The following is a 16287-nucleotide window of genomic DNA, read 5'->3' as shown; positions in this document are numbered from 1 at the left end:
GCCGGCCATCGTGTACATTCCAGTTCTCAATGTGATATTATCATATGTAAATTTTCTCATATTCTGAGTGCGTCTGGAGAAGTGAGTTCGTGGGTCAAGGAAAACGTTCGAAAAACGTATAAGCAGGTGAATTTGAAGTAACGGTGGAATGACCGCACGTTCGTCGAGGTCGTGAATTGATTGACGGCCGGAAGGGATCGGATCGCGCCGCATTTGACCGCGGAGACCGTCTGAGCGGAGATCCCGTCCATCGAGGCTCTCCAGAGTCTCAACCTCCCAGCAACCCGAGGGCGCTTTTTTTCAATGTGGCATCCCTCGCACTCCTCGCTCTTAGAAACATAGGGACGAATCACACTCGCCGTCGCCGCCAGAGACACGCTACGATCCCATCACCCCGTCGGCCTCCGCTCGGCACTTCCAAACCCCCCTGTCGTCCACACACCACCAAAACCCCCCACCACAACAATGTCCTCGGGCCCCCTCCTCTCCCAACAACTGCCCCTCCTCCTCGCCCAACTCTTCCACCTCCCCAAACTCGCCATCCACGGCCACATCATCCTCCTCTCCGCCTTCGTCTGCCACACAATCTACCGTCTCTCCAACACCCTCTCCCTCCGCCTCCCCGGGCCGGCGCGCGCCCACTACGCCCGCCTCACACCCGCGAAGAAGGCCGACTGGTGCATCCATGTCGTCTCACTCCTCCACTCGGTCATCATCTGCTGGCTTGCCGGGCGGCAGGTGCTGGCCCCGTGGATCGACCCGAGCGGGCCGGAGGCGCTGGTGAGGGCGAGGCTGGCGGGGGACAAGATCGGGGCGTATGACGCCGAGGCCGGGTTTGTGCACGCCATCGCGTGCGGGTACTTTCTGTGGGACTCGATCGTGTCGGTGTATTATGTGAAGCAGTTTGGCGTGGGGTTTGCGGTGCATGGCATTGCTTGCTTGTGCATCTTTGCTATGTCTTTTGTAAGTTCCTCCCACCCCCCTCCGTGTCCGCCACTTTCGAATAGTACGAAGGATGGGCACCGAACCTATGCTCAAACATCATATCGCTCTCTCGTCCCCCCCCCCCCCGCCCCCGCCAGAAACCCTTCCTGAACTACTACGGCACGCCCTTCCTCCTCTTCGAGCTCTCAACACCCTTCCTCAACATCCACTGGTTCTGCGACAAAACCGGCCGCTCCGGCTCCCGCCTGCAACTCATCAACGGCGTGGTCCTCGTCCTCGTCTTCTTCTCCGCACGGATCTGCTACGGGTTCTACAACTCGTACGATTTCTTCGTCATGATGCATCGCAACAAGAGCGAGATCTCGAATGTGTTTCTGTGGGTGTATGCCGTCGGGAATGTGCTGCTGAACGGGCTGAATGTGTTGTGGTTCTTCAAGATGGTCACGGCGATAAAGGCGAGGTTCAATGTGGCCAAGAAGGGGGACGGCGGGGAGATGTCGCGGGCGAGTGGCGGTGGAAGCCGGAAATCCAAGAAGAGCTCGTAATGGGGAGACGAATGGGGGGAGTATCGAGGGGTTGGAACTTTGCTTTTAGAGGGGGTCATACACATATGTCTTTCCGGCCCGGTAGGATTCGGATTTTTCGCTGTAAATATTTCGAAAATGCAAAACCGAGGATCTCGAGTAAAGTGAAGCGCTACCGAATTTCGCTACGAGACAGATACTGAATGTATTCAAACGTGATAGTTTCCAAAAGATGTTCAGTGCGGGTTCGACTTCCTAACACACAGGAAATCTACCTCCTTCTTTCATCCCGCTTCTTCCTCCTTCGATCCTCCTCCTTATCCGCCGCCTTCTTCTGCAAAAGCACAAGCAACCGCACGAAGATGGCTACAAAGTCCACATAAAGCTGCATCGAATCCTCCAAATAATCCAACTTCCCCGCCGCGCGCGCGGCAACCTCGGCATTCTGCACCATGACCTGCGTGTCAAACACCACAAACCCGGCAAACACCAACAGGCCCAAATACAGTTCCAACGAGAACAGGCGGGAAGAGCCCGCGAAGAGGTTGAAGATGGACAGGAAGAAGAGGAGCGAGGTGCCGGTTGCGATGAGCCCGCGGGTGTAGATTGCGCTGCGGGACGGGGAGGTGAGCACGCTGAGGGTGAAGGAGGCGAAGATGAGGGCGGTGCCGAGGAGGGATTTGGGGATGATGGAGGGGTCGAAGTAGAGGGCGGAGGAGATGAGGGGCCCGATGGAGAGGCCTTTTAGGAAGGCGAACCCGTACAGAAGCGCTTTTCGGGTGGTGTCGTTTCGACCGCTCGCGGCTTTGTAGTAGTTGAACGCCACTGATAAAACAAATCAGGAAGTGAGAATGTCAGTAACCGGTCAACCCATCAACCCATCAACCCATCATCAACCATCAAGATGGAGCAGATGGTTTAACGACACCCTGCTCGCTCCGCTCGTGACCAGAAGGTTGGGCTGGTGTCTGATCCGCAATGCCTCCGGCCCAGTACGTTCGGCCTCGCTTCGCTCGGCCTCGCCGCCCTCAACCATTCCTTCTCCTCGCCACGCCCCGATACTCACACAAACATCCCAACCCTGCAAACGCACTCCAAATCCCCCCCGTCACGACCCCCGTGACATCCGCATAAGCACCGATCGCGGACACTGCAAGCATCGCCGCCAGGTTCGAGTACACGTTCCTCAGGTGTCTGTGTACGGCGGGGGTTAGCGGCGCGCTGAGGTTATCCCAGCGCAGGGTGGAGGCGGTTTCCCAGAAGGATGATGGGCGGCCGGTGGAGGGGGTGAAGTAGGAGGACATTTTGGGGGTGTTTTCTGAGTGCTGCCGGGGGGGAGGGGCTCGTTGGGTTCCGTGTATTTTGCTATATGTACTGTGTATGTAAGTGCCGTGTCTGTGGTTGTCGTTCGTCGTTCGTCGTGGTCGTGCGAAATGGGCTTTCGGCTGGACGGTTGTCGTTTGATAATAGAGGCGTGGACGCGGGCGCTCCCAGTTGTGACGTGGGCCGCCAACAGTTATAGTGGTCACGCGTTTGTCCTTCTATTTATATTCGTTCTCGCGCATTCGCCCGCTTGCGAGAACCTCCCTTCCTCAACTGTCCTTCGAATCCCTTCCTCAAATGGGGGGCCCCATTATATAACCTTCAGATGCATTTCCAACTGACATATAACACAACTAACATTACGTTCATTATTTATCCATTTACCCCCCATTACAACCTACTATACAACCCCTCCTTCCCTTCAATAAAGTCATCATAAATACCCCACCCTCCTCAACCAAAAAAAAAGCTTAAAATTACACCGTCTAAATACGCTCCCTTCGTTTCCCAAAAGTAAGGTTGAATAAAATAAACCCAAAACACCCCGCCTGCCTGCCGGTTCTCTCGTAGCCAAAATCAAACGAAGAAGCTCATAGAAAGCTCGTGTGAGCGGACCCGAAATGTTATTTGAGAGGTTCATGAGGTCGAACTATTCCGCGTGGTTGTTTTGAGGGATGGATGGTGTTATACACCACCGGCAACGGCAAGTCCATCCCCACGCCCCGTCGGCGACGTCGGTGTCGTCGACGCGGAGGGCGCGATGACGTTGATTGTCGGTGGCTGCGGTGTTGTTTTTGCAGCAACGGGCCCATGGCCGACGGTCGGATCGGTCCCACCGGCCCTCAAAAGCGGCAGCAGCGTCTCCAGAATCCCGTTCTGTTCCGCCAATCGATGTGCAATCTCCACCGGTACCCTAGTACACAAAAAACACCCCCCATTAGCAAAAAATCCCCACCCCAAATAAGAAAATATGGATCTGTTTTTTCACTCACCACGTCCCCTGGTACTTCCCATACCCCCCCTGCACCTTCTCATGCGGCCCATTATGCAGATCACGCTCCAGGACACGTAGGCGAGTGGCGCGCGCGACCCCGGCGGCTTTGAGGATGTGGGTTGCGTTGACCCAGCCGTCGGACTGGCGGCGCATGACCTGCGTCGTCGTTCGGGTTGTTGTGGTGGTTTGCGGTACCTGAGGGGGGGATGTGGAGGGTGGGGTTGGGGTGTCGGTGGTGGTATCGTTGGCCGAGGCGGGCATGGGGAGCGCAACGGGGACGCTGACGACCCTCGTACACGCCATCTGATACACCGGCACGCCGTTCCAACTCGCGATCGTCAGCCCCGGCGCGGAGGGGAAACACGGGTCGCGCAGCGGGATCGACCCGGAGAACGGGATGGCGAGGTCGGTGGCGGGGGTCGAGCGCGAATAGCGTCGTTTGGGCTTCTTGGCTGCCGCCGTGGGTGCGTCGATGAGCGGTTGGTGGGGGAATGTGTATTCCGCGGCGGGTGCGATGATGTCTTCACTTTTCAGAGTCGCGGCTGCGCCTCGCTGGTCCTTAACCACATCGCCATACATCTTCCCCCCCCTCCCGCCCACATCCCTCTCCATCCCGGTCGTCGTCGCAGCAAGACTATGCCGCCGTCGGGCCCCCTGCTGCTGCTGCTGCTGGAGAGTCCAAGCCTTCTGCGCATTGATCTGTGCGGATACATCCACCAACATGGCGACCAACCGCTCATTCTCCGTTCTCAGCCCTTCGTTCAGGTGCTCGAGGTGTGCAATGTGTGCTGACTGGACGCGGTGCGCGGCGTGGAGGTGGGCGAGGTGGAATTGGGCGTGGTGGTGCTGTTGTTGGTGGTCTTGGAGATGTTGCTGATGTTGTTGTTTTTTGTGCCGGTGCGACGAGGCGAGGGAGGTGGGGAACGGGTGCGTGGGTTGGAGAGTCGAGGGGTGGCTGAGTGGGTACGCAGCCGCTGCAGCCGACGTGCGCGTGAAACTCTCCGAATCGCCGGCCATGTCGTCTTGTAAATCCATCATAGTCTCATGCGTCGCGACAGACCCATTCGAACCCCGTCGGCGTTTTCGAGTCTGCGACGGGTACGCAAACGCCGGCGCGGCAGCATCATACGGCTGCTGGTGAAGCCACCCACCCGCCTCCTCATCCTCCCCCATCGACGCATTCCCACACGACATCCCCTCCGTACTCTCCCTCGACCGATTCATCTTGGCGCTAAACACCAACTGCGGCGACACATACTGCGAGTGGTGCGTGTTGGGTGTTGTCGAGCCGCTCCATGCCGGGTCCATCTGCGCGGATTCAACTACATCCGCGGTGGTGGTGAGGAGGGGCGAGGTGCGCGTGGATGTGTCGGGGGTGGTGTGGGTGGACACCCTGTGCGCGTATTCGAGGTCTTTGGGGTGGTGGGAGGGGTAGGTGTGGGGTTGCTGTTGCGAGAAGGATGGGAGGAATGTGCGTGAATGTTAGATTGGTAGTTGGGCGAATCGATCAATCAACCGCCTCTGAACCATCCACATCCACATCGACATTCATCAACCATCAACCATCCATGAACAAACAGGGATGTTGGCCTACGTGGGTAAGGGGAGTATTGACCCCTTTGGCGCAATCTGGTGCTCGCTTTGCTCGCAAAAGCCCTGACGCTGGCTGAGGCTCGCTAGGAACCGCAGGGGAGGGGATCCCAGCGCTCTCGGCGCAATGTTGGGTCGCCTCAGACTACCACCACTCGCTCCGCCTGCACCCACATACCTGTTGTCGCACTCCCCCGAGAGTATTCTCAATAGCGTAATGTTTAGGAATGTTGACCTCAAAATACCGTCCATCACTCGTCATTGCCACAGCCTGCGTCGGCGCATCGTCTGAATCGTCGGTTTGCTGAAGATGGTTGTCATGGGACAACACGGTGCTTGGCTGTTTGCAGTCCGCATCAAAGACACGATGCGTGGGCTGGTGGTGGGTGGAGGCCATATGCCCGTGGAGTAGCTGCGATTGCGACTGCGGGCGGAGGACGCCCATCTTGCGGTCGGAGGAGGAGACGTCCACGTCGTCGTCGTAATGGGCGGGAAAGTTCGGGTGCGAGGGCGAATGGCGATGTGGGTGGGACGCGTGGGCCATGGCTGTAGCTGCTGCGATGGGAAAACGATATGCGAGCGTCCTTGCAGTAACGACGAGTGTGCGAGATCCGTCGGTGTGGTCCCCCGCCTGATGTGTGAGAGTGTTCCGAGATGGCCCAAAACTTTCAACAACCCTCACCGGACGCAACGCAACACCCAAGCTCGCTTTCTTTGTGGGTTTTCGTCACAAGCCCTGTCTGTATTCTGCTCATAAGTAAGTGGAAAGCGGGGGTGGGTTGCGATGATTCTCCTGCATGCATTTAGGCCTGGCGGACGATGGGAAGCGGAAGGAAGAGCGGGAAGCCAGAAAGGGGTCATTATAAGGGGGGGACTGCGCAGGCCACTTTGCAACTCCGCCAATGGAAGGAGACACATTGGGACGCGTCTTTTGATTGATTGCGAGGAGGGTGACTACGTAGTTAAAATTCTCACGCGTCATAGTCTTTCGACAATAAGCTTTGGGATATCAGAATCAAAACGACGGGATTCCCGTGTGGCTTGCGTGGACTTGGAGCCTGCGCCACACTAGCAGCAATGGCCTTCCCGGTCTTCCCCTGGGTCTTAAGACAACACAGTTGACAGCCTCGTTCTGTTTCCTTCGAACAACGACGGGGAGGTCGGTGTCAACCGCAACAGGCCTGTTCAAGACACACACCTCACAGCACAGCACCCAAGGGGAAGGCGCCTCCACAGTGCCCCGCGCTGAGAATTGACCTGCCGAAACACACTCAACACGCCATGGCCGCCGCCCCGACTCCCCTCACCGGCCGTTGGTCGCAGGTCCGCATAGAAGGCGACGGAGCCCTAACCCCCGCAGCACGGTTCGGCCATAAATGTATAGCGGTGCAATGCACGCGGCCATCGGCTAGACCTTCAAAGTCCGACAAACGGGGGAACCGTGCCCTGCAGACCCAGACAAAGATGCTCATGTTCTGGGGCTCGGATTCGCAGCAGATTCTCGCGGGGTGTTTTGAGTTCGATCCAGGTGAGTGACGAACCTGGCGAGACTATGAAGAAAAAAAAACCCCCCGCGAGAAGTGGAGACGCATATTGAGTGTGCTTTGCCGGACGCTTCTACTAGTGCTCGTCCGATACACCGAAGAAGACTGACACGTGCTTCCTTCAAGAGACCTCGTCGTGGGCGATCATCTCCACCACGCCGCCGCCACCGTCGACGGGCAAACGGAAACGGGGGAACGACGTGGATGGACCCGCTGTGCAGCCGCGGCCGACGGTTGGGATGGCTGTTGCGGGGGATGGGACCGCTGTGTATATTTTTGGGGGGATGAAGGTGGTTGAGGGGAGGTTGGCGTTTGTCAATACGGTGAGTGGCCCCCTTCCATGTTTGTTTTGGGAATGTGACAAACTGAAACTTGAGGGTGTACTAGCTGTCAAAGTACGACCCGGAAACACAGCTCTTCTCCGAACTCCCCACTACGGGCGTCAACATACCCTATCCGCGCATAAACGCCACCCTCACCTACATCCCGGCACACCCGCAAACAGCATCCGAGCCCTGTCTGTTCCTCTTTGGCGGGTTCGCGTACCCGAACACATACCTGAACGACGCGTATATCTTCAGCCTGCATTCGAGAGTTTGGAGGCGGCTGGAGGTGACAGGGAAGGCGCCGGACGCGAGGGAACATCATACGACGGTGTTTTGGGCGAGTGCGGACGGGAAACGGAGGTGGTTGGTTGTTTACGGGGGAATGACTGTGGACGCGGCGGGGCCGGATCGCCCGAAGCGGTTAGGGGATGTTGCTGTTTTGGATATAGGTGCGTTTCTGGTCTTGCCTTCACTTACGTATGGGTGCGACCACCAGCGGTACTCGAAATCTAAGTGGGGACTGATTTCAAGATTCGGCGACGTGGATCTATCCTGAAATCGGCGGCACCATCCCACCAGGCCGCTCGAAACATTCGGCGGTTGTTTGTGGGGATAGGATGGTCGTGTATGGAGGACAGGAGCAGCAGTCTGTACCTAACGGGGTAATGCAACGTCCTTCCGATGTGCATATCCTCGATTTAGGTAGGGACGCAGATGTGCGTGGCTGTACTACTGAGAAGGGATGCTTACATCATCTTCCACGGGAACAGATAAGCTTTGTTGGGAGGCCCTGCAGCCAGTAGGAGACGATAGCCCATCTGCGCCACCACGCGCAGACCACGGTGCGGCACTGGTAAGAAAAAGCCCATGGCACTCTCCCTCCCACAAAATCCGGGGACTCATCCTGTTATGTTGTGAATTCAGATCGGCAACAGACTCTACATCACCAGCGGGATCGCCCCAACCCAGGGCTGGGACGGAACCCCCTCTCGATCCCCACAGCTGTTAGACGACATGTGGCATCTGGAACTCGGACCGCCCGCATCACCGGGCCCGTTATACATCGACCGCCAGACACAACCCCGTCACGCGTTATGCATAACCTGGGGCGGGACCACCACCACTCCGGGTACGACATACACGGTATCGATCAGACGGAGGACGCAGGAAATGGATGAGTGGAATGTGGTGTACGAGGGTGCTGAGCGGCGATGTGTTGTTGAAGGGGTGCATAGCGGGGATGGATCAAAGTGGGAGGTTGGGCCGGAGGAGGAGTATGGGGTGCGGGTGGAGGCGAAAGTGTGGCCCGCGACGGGGTATGAATCGAAGGCGGTGGTGGAGGGTGTTGCGTATGTATGTTTAGGAGGTAAGGGTCGATGTCTACGTCTGTCAAATCACTTATGGCCCGGTGAGCGCTTACCCTATTTGTCTTCTTGCAATTGACAGAACGGCCACACCCACCACAGAAGGTTTGTCTGACGAAACGGAGCTGGCCCTCTGATACACCCCCGACTACTATAGCTGCACTACCGATTTATACCCCCGCCCGATCATTCTTCAGCGACGCGCCGAACGTGCTGGTGACATGGGCCGATGCGCTCCCGGACCTCACTTATAAAATCCAGGCAACATGCCGCTTATCCACCGCGCCCCCAACGGCCGAAAAAGCAAATGGAAATGCAGACGGAAACGCCAATGAAAAAGCCGACGCGTGGACGACCATCTGGACCGGGCGCGGCGATAATCGGTGGTGGGGATTCGTCAGCGACATTGAGCGGCGTGTAGCTCCATCCACTGGACGAAAGCGGCGGGAAAGAGGAGTGGTGGGGAGGTATCGAATCCGGGTTGTGGCGGTCACGGACGGAGTGGAGTCGGAGGCGGCGGATGGGGGTGAGTTTGAGGCGGTCTTGGGCGATGGGATTGCTGGGAATCCGAAAGCGATGCAGAAGGAGGAGAAGGGCCAGGTGGAGGGAGAAGTTGTTGAAGTCGCGAAAGCGAAAGGTGGAGCCAAACCGGCGGCGAAACGACGGAAGCTCGATGTACCACCGAAAACGGAAACATCCGTCACCAGTTCGCCGCAGACTGCGTCACCGGAAGTGAAGAAGAAACGTACACCGGCGAAACGGAAGAGTACTACTGATACGGTGGCGAAGCGTACGCCGGTACCGAGGAAGAAGAAGGGGCAGGTGTCGGTGTCGGTGTCGGTGTCGGTGTCGGTGTCGGTTAGCGACGCGACAGAAACGGAGGCGTCACCTCAACCGCCAGCGGCACCGCCGTCTATTCCAATCACCCAGTCCCCGCGTTCCGACGACACACATCCTCACGAAATCGCACCCATACTCGCGCCCGAACCATCACCCTCACCCTCACCAGCCACCACCGCAACCCCCCTAGACCTCGACCCGACAACCACCCGCCCCCTCCTCAACCACCCCCCCAACGGCTTCCACTTCAACCTCCAATTCGGCGACCTCCTCCGCATCCGATCCGACAAAGAAGGGCCGCTTTTGTGGTACAAGGCCCGCATGCTCTACTATGCCCCCGTCCCCGCATCGGCCAACCTCCCGCCCCACTGGAAGATCAAACTCCACTATGAGGGGTACGATAAACGCTACGACGAGTTTTTTTCGTTGGGGGATGCGACCTCTCGGGGCGTTATCAGGCCGTTAGGGGAGGAAGAGGAGGCGGATGTGGTTGTTGGCGACCACATTGTGGAGGATGAAAGTCTGTGGGATGTGAATGGGAGCGCGAAGAAGGTGTATGCGTTGAATAGTAAGGAGAGGGAGGTGGCGAGGAGTGGGAGCGTGGTTGTGAGGGTTGGCGGTGGGGCGAGGAAGAGTGTTGGGTGATGGAGGGTTGGCGAAAGAGATTTTTTTGGAGTGTTGGTGCAGTGCAATGAGGGGTGGGGTGGGGTGGATGAAGGGGAGTCGTTGGGATGGAATTCTGTAGAGGATGAAGAGGGGATACATTGACGCACATGCCATCTCTTGTGTGAGTACTGCATGAGATAAACAAAGCTGGGATTCATGCCTGCAGCGTGGGGACGCTGATCATGGAAAACGCATCTTTTGTCGATGTTCTTGGCAATGGAGCTGTACCTCCCTGACTGGACAGGGGCAGATGGACAAGAACGCGTCGCAGCGGAACCGTCGCGCGCAGCCCCTTCACGTCATCCCCTGCTTCGACCCATTGGGACCCACAATCGTCCTTCTCATCACCACCGCACGGCACGGCCCTCACCTTCCTAGGGCCTCTCGCACCATCCCATCCAACCCACCGCCCCTGTCAACGTTCCTCTCCCCCAACGAAATGCCAGACTCCCGCCCTTCAACCCCAAGCGAACGCCGCCCGCTCCTGCCCAGAGCCGTCGACACCGCCCGCGAGGTCACCAGATCGAACTGGGATGACTTTAAGGTATGATAGTAGCGAGATGAGGGAACAGCCGTAGCAGGAGGGCATCAAAGTCAGGCCTCGAATTGTAGATTCTATATCACCAGCGTTTCGAGCTTGCCGCTTCTTTTTCGGAATGCTCACGATGTTCGTTGCTCGACCCCCGGAAACAGGAATTCATCAACCGCGGGCGCGTCCTCGACCTCGCCATCGGGGTCGTCATCGGGGCGGCGTTCTCGTCGATCGTCTCGTCCGTAGTCGACGACCTTCTGTCTCCCATCCTGGGCTTGCTGGCTGCGCGGCCGCTCGACCAGGCGTTTTTGATCCTGAGGCCGGCGGATATGGGGTCGGAGGCGTGTGAGAAACATCGGAATTGGTGTGAGGATCCGCAGACGGTGGATCAGGCGAAGGAAGGTGGGTTGCGTGAGCGAGGGCTGAGTGGGACCGGAGCGAGCCACAGTGCGCCAAAGGCGCGAATATTCCCCTCATCAGGGCTATGAGCGAGCCTCAGATCTTCTGCGAGCGAAGCGAGCTGCTCCGCCCACCGTCTCCCATTCGCTGGCGCTCGGATACGGGTGCCGTTTGCATCATTCATCCCATTGACCCAACAACCATCAAGCAACCAACCCACATCTCATTCTTCCATCCCTTTCACGACACAGTGGGAATCGTAACATGGAACTACGGCCACTTCCTACAACGCATCCTCTACTTCTCCACAGTAACCATCATCCTATTCCTGGTCATCAAAGCATACACGAGCTTGCTGCACGAGCGGTCCAAGTTTCTGAAACGGTTGAAGGATTGCCCGTATTGTCTGGAGGAGATCTCGGAGAAGGCGTCCAAGTGCATGTTTTGTGGGAGTAGCGTGACGGTGCTGCATAGGGGGGTGCCGGTTGGGGCCGGGGATGGAGAGCATGCGATACCGCAACCTGCGAGTGTGAGTGTGACGACGGCGTAGCGTTGGACGATGGGCTTTCGGTGGTGTACATAGCTAGATTTCGAGACGACGGTGAAGCATGGGCGGCTTTTTTTTTTGCTTGACTGAGTAGACTTTCTAGCCTGGCCTAATGGAATCTCGTCATCCATTTCTGAAAACTCCGCTGACTTTCATCAGCTTCCTTGAGATGCAGCGTCATGAAAAGCGGTGACGCTTGCGATTCCTTTTTGACTACCGGGATCAAAGTGCGTCCATCCCCGGTCTGCATTTCTCCGTCTTCCCTCCTTTCATAAACCGCGCACCCGTTCGCTGCTTTGCATATCCTCTTCCCCTGATTGTCAGCCTTTCCCCTCAACAATCACCGCACCTCGGGCTTCGTCCACAGGGTTTGCAACGGAAACGCGTGAGACCTTGCGTAAGCGACTTTCTTGACGCGTTCTTTGCTTGACCTGGAAGCTCGACACATCAGCTAAAGAAACAAAAAAAAGTGCACATCCAACTCTGCTCTTCCAAACAGTCAATTTCCTGAGAGGTAGCCTGCATGGACAACAGTGGTCACTGAACTATGTACACGAAAAATCGAGCCCTTTCTGATTGCTGTTTCCGGAGCGGGCTTCGCGCTCGCCGGGCAATGATAGGATATTCAGCTATGTTTCTCCAACCCCCTCTGCTGGTTTGACTGCCGATGCATGGCATCAAAACTTGCATCTCCACCTTCCAGCGGTCATCCCGGGCTGACATCCCAAAGAACGCCAAAGGGCGGATGAAGCAGGGCGGGTGCCTGGAGGCGATCGGCGTCCCACCCCAACGCCGCTTTGCAAAAAGACCCGTAGATCCGCATGCATCTCATCCGCGGCGTAAACTCGCGATCCGTGCTGAATCCCAGTTCGCCGAAGAGCTGTCGAGGGTCTGCAAAGGTGAGTGCTCCGTGAATGGGTCCGGGTGAGGCCGTCATGTTCGAGGACCGGTGGGCCCGTGCGATTGAACTTAGGACACCGTGCGTACGTTAAGGGTTGTGTCCGACGTCCAAAGCCGGATCCGAACTTTCCGATGCACGTTGTTCGATCGGCCCGCTCTAAGGATTGTTGATCCGCTTGTCCGCGTTCGCTTTCCACCTTCTCCCTCTCCAATCCTCAAACAAATCCACCTCATCATCACCCCTTCCCCACCACAGCCTCCAACCAGTCCAAATTATCTTTCAAGCTCTTACTACAAAAAAAGAAAATCATCCAAAAAATCATTAGAACCTCCAAAGCGTCTCCAAAGAATTTTACCCCGCAGTCATGTTACCCACATCTGCCCAGCCAGAGCCTTAACCTTGACCATCTCATTCTTCATCGACCCAACCGTATTGATCAGCTCGCTCGTCTCGGCGACGGATTCGTGCACCGCTGTCGAGAGGTTGCGCGCGCTGTCGGTTGTTAGTGAGACTGATTGGCTTGTTGCAGCCGTCATCTGGATTCCAATCATAGTTCAGGTTAGACGTTGCCAGAATTGGCCGAGTAACCTATGATGTCAGGTACCTCGTCGAGCCTACTCCGCAATTTCCCCATGAAAACAGCGAGATCGTCTGAGATTTCCTGCGCGTGTTTTTCGACGTCGTCGATGAGGGCGGGGTCTATGGGCACTGTGTTTTGGGCAGCTGTTGTGCGTTGGGATGAGAGTGCTGAGGGGAGACGGGTTGATTGTGACATGCTGCGTACGTTCGGAGGGTGGTGGTGGGTGTTGCGACAGGGAAATTCTGACGAGGCCTCTCTGGGACCTGCTCTGGGACTTCTGCTGGGACTTGTGGGACGCGACCGATGGATGCCAACGGGCGAACGTTTTGACGATTTGACATTGGGCGCTCAGTCCCGAAACTGCACTACTTGCGCTCTCGTACTGATACAGGGGCAGACTACATATTACGGGGCTGCCTGTCAACAAAGATACTGCCGCTACGACGCAGCTTTTCTCTCCGTATCCGTGGTTCCAATCGCATAGGCTCGACATTTTATCGACTTTCGTTGTCGGCCGCCGTGGGAAGCTCGCCTTTTTTCAACTGGACGTACTTCAAAACGTACGGCAAAGGAACGGAAAGGGGAGAAGAGGAGAACCCTGGGCTGATTTGCATTTGTGTCGGACTTGGCTCGCTCTCCACGCCGTCGAATCGTTTCGGAACGTATTGCCCACCGGACTTCGCCGTCGTTGACTTGCAAGTTAGCATTACCACCGGCTGGACCGGAAAAGGCGGCAGGAGAACGAGTCGATACCTTTCATAGTTCAATAAACGGCTTGGCAGCCTCTCGCCCGCTACAAAGATGGTAACAAGCGACCAAGTCAACTACCTAATATACCGCTACCTCGTCGAATCCGGCTTCACCCACTCCACCTTCGCCTTCCAACAAGAAAGCTCCCTGTACCGCCGGAACATCCGCGGGTCACACATCCGCCCAGGGGCACTGATCAACCTCCTCCAAAAAGGACTCCAGTACGCCGAGATCGAGCTCCATGTCAACGAAGACGGGACGGAGAAGAAGTGCTCGGCGCCGTTTTCGCTCCTGGAGCCGCATGAGTGTGTGATTGAGGGGGAGGAGAAGGCGGAGAGTGGGAGGCCGGCGAAGAGGGCGAGGAGGGAGGAGGTTGCGACTGGGGGGCGGAAGGAGAAGAAGGAGGAGAAGAGGCAGGGGAGGGGGGAGAGGGAGCGGAAGGCGAAGAAGGATGCGAGGGATGAGGAGGCTGGGGCAGGTAAGGATTTGAAATGGGTGACTGGGTGTGCGACGTTGTGTCTCTTGATTGGACAAGGCTGATGAGTTTCGCACCGGCAGAAGTTGAAGATGCGGCCGTGGACACCGTCATGATTGACCAATCTTCAGTTTCGAAATTGACGCATCCCTCCGAGGTACTCAGATGCTCATGGAGCCCAACAAAGCCGCAGTTCCTAGCATCCGGGTACGTCCACTACGCCACACACAACCCTCATAGTGCGGTAGTGACTGATTCTTCCCCTCCGCACGGATATTCACAGAGGTCGTGACGGGAAAGTCCGATTATGGCAGATCTCAACAAAAGGAGGCGAAGAGACAATCGAAGATCGCGAGCTGGCTATGGGCGACAGCGCAACGGCGAAGGGGTCGACGGGGTTGAATGGCATATCCGCGTTGGAGTGGGCGGTGAGTTGCACCGGAAGGGAGTTCAAGGACTACCGAGAACAAGGTCTGACATGGACTCCTTTGTGGATTCATTAGCCGTCAGGAGCGTTGGTAGCAGCCGGAACTGTAGACGGTCGCATATTTGTCTGGACCCGCACAGGTTCGTCTCACCATACTCCCATCTTAAGCATGTGAACCCTGTCTCAACTTGTCTCATCGGCATCCAGGCGACCTAAAATTCACCGAGAAGCACCATGCAGGCGCCATCATCGCCCTCGCATGGTCCCCCTCCGCCAACTTCATCGCCACCGGCAGCCACGACAAAATGAGCATCATCTGGGACGTCGAGAGCGGGCAGGTCCGGCAAAAGATCGATTTCCACGAAGGGCCCGTGTTGAGTGCCGATTGGCTGGATGATGGAACCCTGGCGACAGCTTCGAGTGATAATCAGATTTATGTGTGTGTTATGGGGGATATTGAGCCTTTGAAGCAGTTTTCGCATAAGGTAGTGAGTGCATCACCTGTTCATCATCCCGGTTGGCGCATGCTGATTACGAATGGTTTCATTTCCAGGGCGATGTAAACAAAGTAGTATGGGACTCCACCAAAAAATACCTCGCCTCCTGCTCCGACGACGGCACCGCCAAGATCTGGACCATGGACCGCGACGAACCCCTCTGGACCGCCAAGGGCCACAGCAAGGAGATCGTGTCACTGTGCTGGTGTCCCGGGTCAGATAATCCCATCTTCGTCACGTACGTGTCTCACCTCTGCCACCTCACGCCTCTCGTTGGGCTAATGATTGTGATGGTCTTTTCTAGAGCGGGAGTAGACCGCACCCTCCGCCTCTGGGACGTGCTTAAACAGGAACTGTTGCACACGTTCACGCACGATGCGGATGTTTTGTGTGCGGATTTTACGCCCAATGGGAAGTTTTTGGCCAGTGGGGATGCGGATGGGAGGGTTTGTGTTTGGAATGTTAAGGTACGTTGTTGGGGAGATTGGGAGGGGGGGATGGTTGTGGGGAAAGGGGGGCTGGGGTTTGGGTGGGGATTGATGGTTTTCATTTTTAGGATCGGACCCTGGTGAAGACGTATGCGGGGGAGAAGGGCGAGGAAGTTGATGTGCAGGTTAAGTGGAATGCGAAGGGGGAGAGGTTGGCTGTTGCGGCTGGGGGTGTCAAGGTAAGGACCGGAGGGTTTGCGTTGTTGGGGTTCTGGTTTGCACTGGTGTCTCACCTCGCTTTCCCTTTTTGGAAACATTTAAGATCGCCGTTTTGCAAATCGCACCGCGGTCGTGATGAGATGCCCACTGCGGTCGACGCACACCATACTTCATCCTTTAGTTTTGTGCTCCAACGACTCTTTCCGATTGTACAAACCCATGACGTAAACCCCCTCGCGAGCGACCGAATGATACATCGGCAGCAAGGTCTCGCGGGTCACCTGTGTATATATGCACAAAACAAACCACAAAACTGTACAGTCCATGTATCAGCCAAAACTTCTCCATCAGCACAACATGCACCAAACGTACACATAAAGAAATGCGTGAGATTCGAAAAAAAAAGAACAAAACGC

The 16287-nt window shown here is 56.7% G+C and overlaps 7 protein-coding genes across 7 annotated transcripts; 4 read left to right on the top strand and 3 right to left on the bottom strand.

The window, feature by feature from the left end:
- Positions 1-261: 261 nt before the first annotated feature.
- On the top strand, positions 262-1640 carry EV422DRAFT_533636 (DUF887-domain-containing protein). The gene is made up of 2 exons (XM_053070611.1): positions 262-963; positions 1083-1640. The coding sequence occupies exons 1-2, from the start codon at positions 466-468 to the stop codon at positions 1488-1490; spliced, it is 906 nt and encodes a 301-aa protein (XP_052924469.1). The 5' UTR covers positions 262-465; the 3' UTR covers positions 1491-1640.
- EV422DRAFT_533634 (inhibitor of apoptosis-promoting Bax1-domain-containing protein) lies at positions 1641-2945 on the bottom strand. Its single transcript, XM_053070610.1, has 2 exons — positions 2536-2945; positions 1641-2294 (listed from the first exon to the last, which is right to left on the bottom strand). Exons 1-2 carry the CDS (start codon positions 2771-2773, stop codon positions 1741-1743), a joined length of 792 nt encoding a protein of 263 aa, XP_052924468.1. The 5' UTR covers positions 2774-2945; the 3' UTR covers positions 1641-1740.
- Positions 2946-3104: 159 nt separating this feature from the next.
- On the bottom strand, positions 3105-4373 carry EV422DRAFT_533633 (transcription regulator HTH, apses-type DNA-binding domain-containing protein). Its single transcript, XM_053070609.1, has 2 exons — positions 3785-4373; positions 3105-3705 (listed from the first exon to the last, which is right to left on the bottom strand). The coding sequence occupies exons 1-2, from the start codon at positions 4363-4365 to the stop codon at positions 3477-3479; spliced, it is 810 nt and encodes a 269-aa protein (XP_052924467.1). The 5' UTR covers positions 4366-4373; the 3' UTR covers positions 3105-3476.
- A 2679-nt stretch (positions 4374-7052) lies between these two features.
- Positions 7053-8938, top strand: EV422DRAFT_98832 (uncharacterized protein). Its single transcript, XM_053074572.1, has 5 exons — positions 7053-7243; positions 7308-7695; positions 7778-7948; positions 8017-8099; positions 8171-8938. Exons 1-5 carry the CDS (start codon positions 7160-7162, stop codon positions 8687-8689), a joined length of 1245 nt encoding a protein of 414 aa, XP_052924466.1. The 5' UTR covers positions 7053-7159; the 3' UTR covers positions 8690-8938.
- A 1293-nt stretch (positions 8939-10231) lies between these two features.
- Positions 10232-11929, top strand: EV422DRAFT_98822 (large-conductance mechanosensitive channel). The gene is made up of 4 exons (XM_053074571.1): positions 10232-10660; positions 10810-10950; positions 10990-11050; positions 11299-11929. The coding sequence occupies exons 1-4, from the start codon at positions 10367-10369 to the stop codon at positions 11595-11597; spliced, it is 795 nt and encodes a 264-aa protein (XP_052924465.1). The 5' UTR covers positions 10232-10366; the 3' UTR covers positions 11598-11929.
- A 613-nt stretch (positions 11930-12542) lies between these two features.
- On the bottom strand, positions 12543-13270 carry EV422DRAFT_598114 (uncharacterized protein; the record flags this gene model as incomplete). Its single annotated transcript, XM_053073634.1, has 3 exons — positions 12543-12785; positions 12871-13031; positions 13100-13270. The coding sequence occupies 3 exons, from the start codon at positions 13268-13270 to the stop codon at positions 12731-12733; spliced, it is 387 nt and encodes a 128-aa protein (XP_052924464.1). The 3' UTR covers positions 12543-12730.
- A 448-nt stretch (positions 13271-13718) lies between these two features.
- EV422DRAFT_98652 (WD40-repeat-containing domain protein) lies at positions 13719-16028 on the top strand. The gene is made up of 9 exons (XM_053074570.1): positions 13719-14303; positions 14384-14507; positions 14584-14728; positions 14804-14867; positions 14935-15212; positions 15281-15462; positions 15529-15691; positions 15781-15891; positions 15975-16028. Exons 1-9 carry the CDS (start codon positions 13877-13879, stop codon positions 16005-16007), a joined length of 1527 nt encoding a protein of 508 aa, XP_052924463.1. The 5' UTR covers positions 13719-13876; the 3' UTR covers positions 16008-16028.
- The last annotated feature ends 259 nt before the right edge of the window (positions 16029-16287 follow it).

This window comes from Fimicolochytrium jonesii (genome assembly GCF_025526975.1).
Source record: "Fimicolochytrium jonesii strain JEL569 chromosome Unknown EV422scaffold_16, whole genome shotgun sequence".
In the NCBI taxonomy this organism is placed as follows: Eukaryota; Fungi; Chytridiomycota; class Chytridiomycetes; order Spizellomycetales; family Powellomycetaceae; genus Fimicolochytrium; species Fimicolochytrium jonesii.
This window is presented reverse-complemented; position numbering and strand designations above follow the sequence as displayed.